Source organism: Sinocyclocheilus grahami, unplaced genomic scaffold (genome assembly GCF_001515645.1).
Source record: "Sinocyclocheilus grahami isolate Dianchi unplaced genomic scaffold, SAMN03320097.WGS_v1.1 scaffold494.1, whole genome shotgun sequence".
Lineage (NCBI taxonomy): Eukaryota > Metazoa > Chordata > Actinopteri > Cypriniformes > Cyprinidae > Sinocyclocheilus > Sinocyclocheilus grahami.
Genome location: NW_015505673.1, coordinates 375806 through 389878, shown reverse-complemented (window position 1 = coordinate 389878; position 14073 = coordinate 375806). Strand labels below are relative to the sequence as shown.

Below are 14073 nucleotides of genomic sequence, written 5' to 3'. Positions count from 1 at the left end.
AGTGGAGATGTTTAGACTCCCTCGTGGTGTACGTGACTACAAAATGAAACAATGAATCTCCGTACAAACAAAAGCTGATTGCACAAACAATGCCTGCTATAAAATGATCCAATTGGTTTGTTTTTCAAGAGGCTTTCGTACATAACTTTGTATTTCATTTGAATAAATCCATAGCAGCAGGCCCACAGTAGGAAAGGATCGCTCTGCTTCATGGTGCTTCAGTAGATATGTATTCCCTTGACAAACTGTCTGCAGGGTATGATATGAGTTCTGCATAGTTTATTTTTACAAACAAAACAAAATGAGAACATTAAAGCATTAATCTCAAATAGTTTACCAGCTGCTTTATACATTAGAATGGAGGTAAATAAAGAGACAGAAAGCATGCATGTATTTTTAATGTCCAGATGTCTAGAAACTGTCAGAATATGCAGATGATTTGGGACGAATTCTACAGAATGGAAATGAATTATGAGTATTATCTCAGAGACAAAGAGAAATTTTACTGCAGCTACAGGTTTAGTAATTCAACAAAAGGTTTTAAAGGTACATGTGAGACCGTATTGGTGCACCCAGCTCTGAGCGGTTGTATCTAGAGAGCGTTTGCTCCGAGCCACTGTGAGACAGGAGTCCCAGGAGAACGAGCGGCAGCATTAGTATGCTTCTCACCTCCTGCACACTCTCAGATGCTGTGTGTGCTCCACAAAACAGGTGTCAATATTCCACAGTAGCACACACGAGGTACCATTAGATGCTAAATAAACCCTCTGTAGTGCACAACACTTGTTTAATCCTAAAGACAGACCACTTGTTGAAGAGAAAAAAAACTGTCAAGATCGTGTTGCTCAATGTGGCAGCTATAGGAAAGGAAGTTACGCCTTTCGATTTAAAAAGCCAAAAGTTTCACAAATCTCACATTTGGAACATTTAAGCAATGCATATTCATTTTGACGCCCATATTAACTGGTTCTCATACCTAGTTTGCAAAAATACACTATATACCTATTTACTGTATTAAGGGTGTTTTGAAATATGGGACTTCTGAAGCAATATAAAATGGACTAACACAAACACATTCTATTCAGTAAATCTGCCTGAATTTAGATGATTTAAGCAGTTTATGGCTGCCTTTTCAGAGTTTCGGTTCAGTGTAAACTAATTACCATTTGAATGTAAATTTGATTTAAATGTGAAATGATACGAATTTGATCATTTATGGATATTACTAAAGGAAACTTTTATTTTGAACTCGCATGCACATTATCACTGGAGCAAATAATTTTTTTTTACTTAATTTATTTCTTTTTTGTCAGATTTTATTGAACTAATCCTGGCAACCCATCTTAAAAATAGCTGCTGCTGGGCATTACCAAGATGGGCGATGTCTGTTTTATGCAACAGCAGTAAACAAAGGATTTTTGTCGTTAACAAAGTTTTTTTCTTTTTTATTTAATCACTGATAACGTAAATTAGGAGACAAATGACCATCACAGTGATTGTTACACTATTTCGATTAAAACATACTGTTGATGAAAATATTATAAACGCTGAAAGACAATGCACTAACAATGCATCATATATCTTGAGAGTAATCTTATATGTAATCTTACTGTAACTTTTAACTAATTATGCACTAGGAAATAAAAGGCATAAAGAAATTCACAATATTGTATTACAGTAGTATACACATTATAATGTTATTTTAAGAGATCGCTCTAAATGCTGACTAAATTTAAAGGATACTTTTATCCAAAAACAGAAGCTGTGACACACTGTGTGTGTGTGTGTGTGTGTGTGTGTGTGTAAATCAATAACTAAATAAATAGCAGATACTATTTTTGGCCTTCACTGGCCACAAAAAGAAGATTCATTTGATTGTGTTCTGCAGGTAATGGTGTAGAACGCTCTGAAGGGTGCAGCCAATATCTGCATGAAAATAACATTACACATTCAAAGATTATATATTCCTAGTACAATCTGTCCCCTTGTGCCGCTGTGCTGCTGGAGACACAAACCATGTGGCAATCTGCACCCAAGACCATTTCTAAAACCCATCCAAGAGCATGATGGAACAAGATAAGAGGCAAACCAGCCATCTCACCATTATATATATTCATCCCATTAACTACTTCACCTTCAATCTCCCCGCTATTTCACTCTGTTTTAAAGTCTGGAGAGATGCCTCAGTAGCATCAGGACCAGATGCACAGGCTGTTTTAAAGGTACGCAGTATAATTACATGTTGTTTTGGCTAAACAATTAGTCTGTATATATTATTTGTGGGGATAGCAATCCCAGAATGCATTGCAATGAAAATCAAAGATGGCAGACAAAGCAATAAAAATGTTGATTATGAACACAACTCACCTAATTCTAAATTTTTCACAACTATTTCATCTGACATTTGTGTTCTTATATTATATTAATGAAATATTAGGTGTACTTAATAAGAAAGTATGTTTTAATGACTACATTTCTTAAAGTGCGCATACGTTTTACCTAAAATCATTATGCTTTAAAGTAAACTTATTGTGATGTGTTGTGATGTGTTGACTATCATACTTTAAATATACTAAATTGCAACTTTATCATCACAAATGTGTAATTACAAATATGTTTAAATACACGACATACAAGTTTCAATAGAAATTACATTAAAAAATAGTTTAGTTTTATCATAAATGCTTGACAGTATATTCAGCAGTAAACTTTAACCATATTTCAAAGAGAAATATTTCAACAGAAATTATTATAAAATTACATGTTAAGATGTACTTAAGTCCTACTTAACAGACTCTAAATAAACTATACACATTTAATTGTAAATAACATGCAATTAAGTGTCTGAAAAGGCAAAATTCAGTTGACACTTAAGAGCTTTTAAAGTATACGATTCCTGTAATACGCACTTTTTTAAAAGTAAGCTATAGTCTTTTTTTCACAACTCATTACAGTATTATACTGTTAGCTTAGCAACATGCTAAAACTCTACTGAATTCAACTGTAATTCAATTAGTGCACAATGTTTGTTCCAAAAACAAATGCAGCTTGAAGTAACATCAGCCAAAGGTTGAAAGACAACAAACTTGAATAAGACGCACCATGAGAGAGGTATGATGAATATGAAAAGCGAACTATTATTTTGATACTAAGTCCCTGTCTGGCATGGTGTTTAATTCAAAACAGCAGTAACCAAATAACAGTAGCATCTGTTCCCCTCATTAAAGCTGCAGCTGATTAATATAATCAACATCCAACAAACATAACATAAGACAAGAAATAAGACAACAACAACATAAGACAAGAAATGTAATTATGAATTCAATACATAGCACTTAGATATTATAATGCATTGTTAAATAAGATACAAATAATGTCAGTAATAATAATACAAATAAATGACAGTTTAATTATATCCTTAGGTTGTATTTAATAGCCAATGTGACCCCCGAGACCCCCTGTAGCACCAGTCGTGGTTATAACGCCGCTCATGTAGGAGGTCGAGGCTGAGCTAGTCTCTCTGTATCTCCCTCATCATGCTCTCTTTCCCTTCCCCCTGTTTTGTCTCTCTCTGTCTGTCACCTTCTTTGAACTTCCCCTTCCATCCCCCTTCTGTTCTCTACTCCAGCTTCATAAGGAATACTGAAGACCAGTCGCCGTACGTCTTTGTGTCTCCACTCCACACCTAGCTCTGTTCCTTTGCAATCACTTATCTGTCTCTGGACCCGTAACCCTGCAGCCACAGGAGCAGACGTGCGACTGGAGTCCGCATTACGCCCGTCTGAATTAGCGTCTGGGGATGCAGTAATGCCTCCTTGCTGGAGATGAGGACATCTCCTATGTAATAAATCATCGCTAACTGTTAATTAAACCATTTGTCCGAACTACGCTCCAAGAATGTGTGTGTGTGTGTGTGTGTGTGTGTTTATAGCTCTGATTAGTGAAGACGTGTTAAGCTGTGTGCATGATTGCGTTTATGAAAGCCAGTGCCCCTGACGGCCGTATCCTTGGAAATGATATGACAGTGGAGAAAAGTGGCCTCTACAGCAAGACTAAAAACTGAGGGACAATGAATCCTCTAGCCCTGTGTGGCAAATTTGGGCACAACAGAGCAGCAGTAATATTGTGTTGAAATGGATTTTGGAGGGACAAACCGGTTAGTATAGAAATTTCCAGATGGCTGACAAGGTAATTGTCGGCAAATGCCCCACAATAAGTCTGAGCTTATACAATACTATAGAAAGAACAGACAGTACAGAAGACTACTGAGAAAACTTGTGAGTTGAACGTTTGAAGTGAAGTGACATGTGGCCGGAATTAGTGCTCTGTATTTAACCCATCCAAAGTGCACACACACAGCAGTGAACACACACAAACCGTGAACATACACCCAGAGCAGTGGGCAGCCATTTATGCTGCAGCGCCCGGGGAGCAGTTGGGGGTTTGGTGCCTTGCTCAAGGGCGCCTCAGCCGTGGTATTGAAGGTGGGAGAGAGTGCTGTACATTCACTCCCCCCACCTACAATCCCTGCCGGTACAAAACTCGAACCCGCAACCTTTGGGTTACGAGTCCGACTCTCTAACCATTATGCCACGACTTCCCCTTTAACAATAAATAAATAAATACATTTATTGTGTGTGTGTGTGTGTGTGTGTGTGTGTGTTCACTACTCACTGCTGTGTGTGTGCACTTGGATGGGTGAACTGCAGAGCACTAATTCTGAGTATGGGACACCTTTAAAAATCACCGTCACTTTTTAAAAATACCTTGTGCATATGCACAGTGCCTTTATGCGTACCTGTACTGTATGTTTACATACACTATATGCCATACGAACGTGCATATTTTTATTGACCTTTATCACCTTATTTTATTTATAACTTTATATTTCAGTTGTCCTGTATTTGAAGGGGCTAAACTTAGGTCCATAAACCAATGTATCTGATCATGGGTTGGTGGACATGACACAGACTAATTATACTGTGATGTCTTAACAATAACTTGTTGATTATGAAAACGGTTTGCACACCCCTAATTAAAAACATAAATGAATAATCACTATAGCAGAAACTCTATTATAAAACAATGATTATCTTGAACTGTCGCTCTGACATTACAGTAGTTGACATGAAAGATAAAATTGACAGTTCATGGCATTGCCTGCTATTGCACCCCTTGTGCAAACAAAGAAAATACAACACTGCGATGAATGATGTGTGAAATCAGACTTGCGTAGTAGTACTTGTGTTTTGTGGCTTACAGATTTGTAATTGTAGGCTTGCGGGGGGTTTTGGTTATGCAAAGCCTGCAAGGCACAAATCGAGGCAAATTTCTTTAAAAAAAAATTCATGCACAGGCCTATTAATGAATATCCATGACTCTCTCAGAAACTGCAGTGTGTGCGTCTGTGAGGAATAACTTCATCCATACTAATTCTACTACTTCACGCAGTATTTAGAGCAGCAGAATTTAAATCGGAGTCACTGGAGGAGAAAAGCGAGGGAGGAAAAGTGTCTTTACTCTGGGTTTTCTGGCTGTTGTAGTAGCTCGGTGTTCTTTGACGAAGCCGCCCACTCTGACCTGAGCCTGAAACTCACACTGTTTCCATCAGAATCCTGCTGAATATTATCACACTAATCCCTAATCACCAATCGCTCTCGCTGCAGGGATTACCGGTCTCATCCATACCTCCACATAAACACAGAGGAATAACTTAGAGGGGATCACTTTCATACAAACGTTAGGGCTTCATAAGCCTCTGGGAAAGGTCAGAGAGGCACAGAGGTCAGAGGTCAAAGATGATCTGCGATAGGCTCTCTGTAATCACTTCACAATCTCACAACAGAAAATTAAAGACTGGCAAACATTTTGGTGTTTCAGACTTTTCTCATCCATGTACTCTTAAAAAGAGTACATATTACAAAATAATGAAAGAACTTACTTTAAAAGAATATACTTAATTGAAAACTTAATTTGGACACTTAATTGCATGTTAACTGCACTTAAACAAAAATGTATTATATTTAAAATGTATATTAACTGCAATGCAGAGTACTTTTGACCCACTTAAGCTGGACTTAAGTACATCTTTGAACTATAGTTAGTGTACTGCTGAATGTACTGACAAAAATTTATGGTAAACTAAATATGCCTTAATATCATCTCTATTGAAACTTTTATGTCATGTATTTAAATGTATTTGTATTTACGCATTTACATGTTCTTTAGTATGTAAGTCAACATCAATACAAGTGCACTTAATTAAAATTACATTAGAAAACATAATGATTTAAAATGTACTTTAAAGTGAAACTTTTAATTGACCATTACTACAAAGTGAACTTTTTAAAAGTGTGTTACAGTCATGTAAGTGAACGCTATTTAAGTTCAACTTAAGTGGCTTTATATTCATTAGATATTACATTATCTGCAAGTACAGGTTTAAAAATAAATACTTTCAAGATTTGAAGTACACTACAAATGCACATTCATTACAATTAAACTCACTTCTTCATCACAAAGGTAGACAAGAACTGGACTTGCATGCAATTCGCTGCCCGGAGTCACTAATGACATGACCGATGTGTTAAAGAAATCTTCACGAGTTTCATATCTACATACTATATCCTATACATTAAACCCTTAAACACACGCTTTTAAAACCCTTTTCTTTGCAGATATTGAGTATTGTGGTCATTGGTCACCATGAGACTTTATTCTGCTGAGTTGTTTGTAGTTTCCCTTATCGCAGTTTCTCGACTGTCTTCTCAGCACTAAATGAACTGGACTTTCTACTTGGATATGCTTTTTTTCTCCCCATCTTAATTCTTCCTTCTCTTTCTCCCACAGAGGGGGCAGATAAACGGCATGCTGTGCTCTTTTAATGGGGAGGTTGGAATAAAAGTTTAGTTTTTTATGTCTAAGTGTTGCGTAAATGTTGGGTGTTCCTTGCGACTAGTGACTGTTGTAGATATGTTTTGATGTTATGTTGTTATCAGTGCTCATGTTAAAGGGGAAGCTCGCCCAAAAACAAAACAAACAAATAAATAAATAAATAAAATCTGTCATCATTTATTCATCTCATTTTTTCAAACCCTAATGACTTTCTTTCTTCTGTGAAACACAAATGACATTTTTATTTTTATTTTTTGGTCCATATAATGACAAAGTCAGTGAGGTCCAATGTTGCTTCGCACATTACTGACTTTCAATGCATGAACAGTTCAAACATTCTTCAAAATATCTTCTTTTGCATTCCACGGAAGAATGAAAGCCATGGGCTTTAGAATATGAGAATGAGTAAATGATACCAGAATTTTCACTTTTGGGTGAACTATCCTTTTAACTAACCACTTCTGGTACATCGGTGTGTTTATCAAATTTGTTTTGTTATGTACATCGATGAACGTCCAACAGCTGTTCACTCATACTAACAAACATTTTTATGTTGAATTTGTTCCCTCACATTGTGAAGACTTCTTTCTTCAATGATCTTCTTGAACATTAATGCAAGATATCATTCTCACTTCCTGTGTTAGATTTTTATGGTTTGTACATTCTTAAAAATGATCTGTTAAAGGAATAACACATATACTGTTTTTAATTATTATTTTTTTAGTGTAATTAATCAGTTTTTTTCCCAAAAACAGTCACAACCAGTGTTGTTGTTAACTAAAACTAAATCTATTAAAATTGTTTTCGATAATTGAAATAAAGCTAAAATTAAGAAAAATATTACATATTAGATGAAAAACTTAAACTTAAAAAACTTAAGTTGCTAAAAATTAGAGCTGTAGTCAAGTCCAGCTTTGTCGAGTCCAAGACAAGTCCAAGACCAGGACTAGTCGAGACCGAGTCAAGACCGAGTCCAAAGAGGTTTGAGTCCAAGTCAAGTCCGAGTCCAAATGAGAGAAAAAAAAGGATCCTCTTCAAGACCACATACTTAACTAATGATAATGTATGTGATGCGAGAGACAGCATATCTCCTATTCTAAGAAAATCATTTTACATTATTATTTGTAATGATCAAAAAGCATGTGCAAAGTAACAACTCTGTAGGACAGGGGTCTCCTAACTAGATCCTGGAGGGCCAATGCCCTGCAGAGTTTAGCTCCAACTGGCCTTAACACACCTATCCTATTATAGCAGACATATCCACTGATTTACATTGATTTTGCCTTTCTAATAGTCCAGCACGATATGAGGAAATTCTGCTATGTGTGATAACAGTGGAGTTTTTTATTTTAAAATTTTTTTTTTGCAATGATGATTACTTACGATAAATAAATGAATAATTAACTGTGCATATTAGGGCCAACAAATAAAACTAAATATTTTTTGAATTAAATTCACAAATAAATAAAATGAGATTTGCTAATAAAAAACATTCACAAATATTTTTTGTCACAAACACAACTTTGGTCGGCATTCATTTGTGAATCGCGTCCAGTGCATTTGTAGATCACTGCACGCATTCGTGGATTTTAAAACATTTCTATTCACAAAATGCTGACAAAGCCAAATGCGTGGACTCCACCCACTGTCTACTCAAGACATTCAGATACATAGCAAATAGAGATCATTATAATCAGTGATACTGTCTACACTGGACGAGGCGTGACATGAAGGACAAATCACACATTCAATTTATTTGTGAATTTAATTCCTGTTTTTGAAACTCTTAGATTTATTTGTGGATCTCATTCTATTTATTTGTGGATCATAATCTATTTATTTGGAATTAAGCAACAATTCTACCCCCATAGAAGGGATACGTTTGGCGCTACTGGGTATGCGCACATCAATACAGCGTAATTTTTGTTATATATATATATAACTTAATAAAAACTGAAAATATAAAAATAAAAGCTAATTAAAATATTACTAATTTTAAATAACTGTTTTCTATTTAAGTATATTGTAACATGTAATTTATTACTGTGATTTTAAAGCTGAATTTTGGCTAAAATTTATAAAAGTATATAAAAATAACTGGTCACAACCACAATTTATTAATTAGAATTCATTCAGATTCTCTCTTTGGTCTTTCAACAGGCTCTTTTTGTTGTCTTCTGTCTGTACATAACCTATAAAAATCAACTAATCGTGCTGCTGAACTTGTTGCTAATGTGTAAATGTGGGCAGTAATTTGATAACCATGTTTTTTCAGCTTTAAAAAAAATATTTTTTGGATTGAGCTATGTAAAAGTATGTTTTCAAGTGCTTTCATTACAAAATATCAAGGAAAACAGATAGCAAGATCTCTTTTTTGGTCTTTTTAACCTCTAACGTTGTAGAATTCAAAGCGGTAATCTCCTGAACATGTATGCATTTGTCCAGGTGAACAGTAGAGGCCTGTCGCGGCTCTCTCAGGAGCAGAGCCTGCATGCGCTGCGCTGCCGGAGGAGCATGAGGTGGGGTCCGAGGAGGAAAGCAGCTGTGCCTGGAGCTGCTGGAGGGACGACGGTAATGACTGACTGTGTGGACAGCGGGACACAGACAGATATTAGCTTCCAGCACATGGTGACATTAGGCAGACCCGTCCATCACAACAGACCAGCGTCACCTCCTTCCCCCCCTCTGCCGCCCATGCCAGAGCCCTACCTCTTCAGCCAGCTGTAAGTGTGGCTTTGAGAACAGACATCGGTTGTCAATGTTAGGGAACAGTACTAGCAAAATCAGTGCTATTATGATATGTGTACACTATACATATAATAACAATAACTAATTACAGTACTGTTCAAAAGTTTGGGGGTCAGCAAGATTTGAACTTTTTTAAAGAATTATCTTATGCTCATCAAGCATTTGTTTGATCGAAAATACAATACAAAAAGTAATAATATTGTGAAATATTATTGCAATTTTAAATAACTGTTTTCTATTTGAAAATATTGTAAAATGACATTTATTCCTGTGATTACGCCAGTCTTCAGTGTCACATGATCCTTCAGAAATCATTCTAATATACTGCTCAAGAAACATTTCTGATTAAGATCAGTGTTAAAAACAGTTGCTGCTTCATATATTTGTGTAAACCGTCATTTTTTCAGGATTTATTTAAAATAGAAACCTTTTACAACATTATAAATGTCTTTACTGTCACTTTTGATCAACTGAATGCATCTTTGCTGAACAAAAGCATTAATTTCTTTTAAAAAAAAAACTCCAAACTTTTGAATGTTAGTGTACCTTTTACAGAACATACCTCTTTTACGTCAGATACTTTTTAGTTAGGGCTGTTCTTACACTGGAAAGAGCATTTCTTGCACATATTTTTTTTTGTCAAGTGACCATATATTTGAAACATTTTTACATATTTATGTATATAAATATATTTTTATGATACTTGTTAGTGAATCGCAAATGTACACAACCTAAACAATTATTTGTCTAAAGATTATATGGAGCTACTTTACTAGACTTTTTTTTTTGACACGAGTAAAAAAGTATCTTACCCCACTCTCCTTTACAGCAAAAACACAAATATATTTACACGAGAATTGCATTGATTGTCATCATCGTGTCAAAGTTTAAATGCATTGCAAAAATAGATAATTAACTATTTGAAAAAAAAACTATTAACAATTGTATGCATTGCCTCAAATAACATGTTACACTTACAAACACTAACACTGCTTTTCTCTGACTTTTCATTTCTGCATGTCACTCTAGTGGTTAATTATATATTTTGCTCTTTGATATTGTTTCTCTCCTCAGCCCTGCTATTGACCATGTGTACTACGACCCAACGGACTACTTTGACATCAGTCAACATGAGGTGGACAGACAAGATGACCTGGAGTATGAGGTCAACACTGTCTCTTTAAACATCCTCGAATATACGTTTGCTTTAGCCTGAAATACTGCTGGAGAAGCGTCTTATCTCTGTTTGTTTAATTCTCTCACTATCTGTTTTCCTTAAGGAGGTGGAACTGTATAAATCTTGTCAGCAAGATAAACTGGGGCTAATGGTGTGTTATCGCACTGATGATGAAGAGGATCTGGGTATCTATGTGGGAGAGGTGAGAAATGGGGAATAATGGGAATCTGCTGACCGATGAATTATGAATGATGGCTGAGGGAGGACTGTGAACCTATGCACTTATGTTGCAGTGTTAGATAAAGCATCCATTTAAATAAAATGCCATATTAAATCCAAAACATTAAAATGGCACTATCAAAACATTGCTGTTTGAGCGTCCTGACCAGCCTGACACAGCTTGACTGTCATTGTTTTTGTAAATTACTCGTCACCTTTAACTCAACGTGTTTATATTGCAGAAATCACCCACTTAAAGCAAATGGTGTATTGTAAAGAAGTAATATAGGTTATACATGTCACAGATGCTGTCGATCTGAAACATTTTAAACTATTTCTGTTTTTGAAAAATAATTTAAAAAACGCATGCGCAGTAATGCATTTACAGTAAAATTTTACATGGATATTTTATAGTTTCAGAATAAATGCTAAAAATAGACATTTTTCAGTGTTTTGACTGGAAGCACTTGCCCATCAAAAGCATTAAGTTCCCAGGTTGCCTTCGTTTCAGTATACACAGTAAGTTACATGTAACAGAATTACGTAATTCAATTACAAAATAAGTGTAACTGTAATCAGTTACAGTTACTGAGAAAAAAATGTGTAATTAAATTACAGTTACTTATGAAAATGTAAAAGATTACAAAGGGGGTTACATATATTTTCACACACACACAGATTTGATTTCTTTCTTTCCCAAATTGCATGGACGGCTCTAAAATATGAGACACCGATGTTTCAAGAGTTCTGGACACAGAATAGGACACATGCTTATTTGATAACTGTTTTATTTCCTATTTGGGTTTGTGAATATGCTTTATATTGTAAGATTAACTGTTTGTTCCAAGGCATTGTTAGATTCCAGTGTCTCCGGTCATATTTGCTATGCAAAGATTTCATGTCAAAAACATTATCATAGCTATTCAACTATTTCTTGTTATGCTTTTAAATCTGTATTAGAATGATCTCAAAGTAAAAAGAGGTGCTAAAGTCTGATTTTGTGATGGCTGTGCTTTAAAAATTAAATTTTTATAATCTTAATTCAAGTGGATGAAGGATTAATGAAGGATTCTGATCGTCTGACAGTAATCAGTGTTGAGCATTGTAAGGTTAACCCTGGTTTTAAATGTTTCAAAATGATTTGAAAGTTGAAAACAGTTGGAAATTTAGAAAAGTAATCAAAAAGTAATCAAATGTAATCAGTTACATTACTTTAATAAAGCAATTGAAATAGTTACACTACTTATTACATTTTAAATAGGGTAACTTGTAATCTGTAACCCATTACATTTCCAAAGTAACCTTCCCAACACAGAGTATACATAATCTGTCATTTACGTCATGTCCATAAATATAATGAAAAACAGACCCTCACAGCACACATACAGTACGTCGGGCCGATGTCGATGCAATGTACAAAGGTCCGTCGGCACGATGAAGCTCAGAGAGCGTTTGCTAATTAGGAGTATGTCGCAGAGACGTCGCATCTGATCGTAAATGCTCTCCGGCCGATGTTTGGACGATGCAAAGCTGATTCACCGGCGTTTTGCTCATCGTTATTCTAGCGGAGCTCCAGCGGCAGCCGCCACTCAGCCGACAGTGGTCCGCTGGTTTATAACAAATGTTTGCTGGCGGCCCACGGTCAGTCTGTGGTTCATAATCAAAATGTCCTTCCACACAATCAGAAATCAAATCTATACACACCACTCTCATTAACAGTTGCCAATTTATTAATATTTTAAATGAACACATTAAACATACAAATACATTTATTTTTATCAGATATTTTATCCAAAGTGACATAAATAAGGAGCATTCAATTCCCGATTATTTGTACTATTTTTAAAATTAACCATGGTTTTACCAAAGCACTTGCAGTAAAACCATAGTAAAAACAAAATCGACCATATAGTTTTACTACAATAACCATGGTTGGTTTCACTATTTTAAATAGGGTAACTTAACACATTCTGTTGACTATAAGTAACGTTGCACCTACATGTCTAATAACTCTCATTAGAGTGTTAGTAGAGTATTAGTAGACTGGTAGGGTTAGGGTTAGATTAAATTAAGTTGACATGTACTTGCAGAGCTACTTATAGTCAGTAGAATGTCTGTTAGGAGACCATGACAATAAAGAGTTAGCAGATATTAAGCAAACAGTCTACTAATATTATAATGAGAGTTAGTAGACATGTAGGTGCAACATTACTTATTGTCAACAGAATGTTCAAAAGGGACCATCAAAATAAAGTGTTACCCCATGGTTTAACTTTGACTGCTGCAGTAAAACCATAGTAACTACAAAAGTAACCATTACTACGGCATTTGCAGTAATCCCTAGGTAACTACAAAACTTACCATGTTTCAAGGTTACAATTAAAAAATATCCTTTAAAGGGGTCATGTGATGCGATTTCAAGTTTCCCTTTCTCTTTGGAGTGTTACAAGCTGATTGTGAATAGATAAGATCCCTGAAGTTGCAAAGACTAAAGTCTCAAAACCAAAGAGATATTCTTTATCAAAGATAAGAGTCAGCCACGCCTACCTAAAACGGCTCGTTCTAACACGCCCCCACATGTCTACCTCATGATGTGGGAAGATTTGCATAATGCTGCCCAAATGTTCACACAAAGAAAGAAGGCGTAACTTTTATTCTCGCTGTAGTATTGTTGCCGCCGCCTTGTCGTGAAGACGCTGTGTGTTTCGTTGTGAAAGCGAAACTACTTTGTTTGGTCTTCCAAAAGAGGACACGACTAGAAATCAGTGGTTAAGTTGTATTTACAACACTGTTCCAGAACACTTCAACCCAAATATTCAGATGTGTGCAGCGCATTTTATGGAGGACTGTTTCCTGATCCTGGGAGAGTAGACTACAATGCCGGCTGTTCTGACTCACAGCCTGTAAGTACGTTTTCATATTTAAAGAGTTTGCCACTGATGATTCAAACGCGAGTTTTGAGCAGTGTAGAGTAGTGCTTGTTGTTTGTCATTTCTCCGATCACAAATGCAGACATGGTTTTATGTTTACGCGGC

The 14073-nt window shown here is 35.7% G+C and overlaps 1 protein-coding gene across 1 annotated transcript in view; it reads left to right on the top strand.

The window, feature by feature from the left end:
- The window catches only part of LOC107554212 (PDZ domain-containing protein 4), a 38566-nt gene that overhangs the window by 14693 nt on the left and 9800 nt on the right, over positions 1-14073 (top strand). The window contains exons 2-4 of the mRNA XM_016236653.1: positions 9340-9617; positions 10717-10807; positions 10923-11021. Of these exons, the coding sequence (XP_016092139.1) occupies positions 9340-9617; positions 10717-10807; positions 10923-11021 (468 nt within the window). The remainder of the gene's footprint in view (positions 1-9339; positions 9618-10716; positions 10808-10922; positions 11022-14073) is intronic.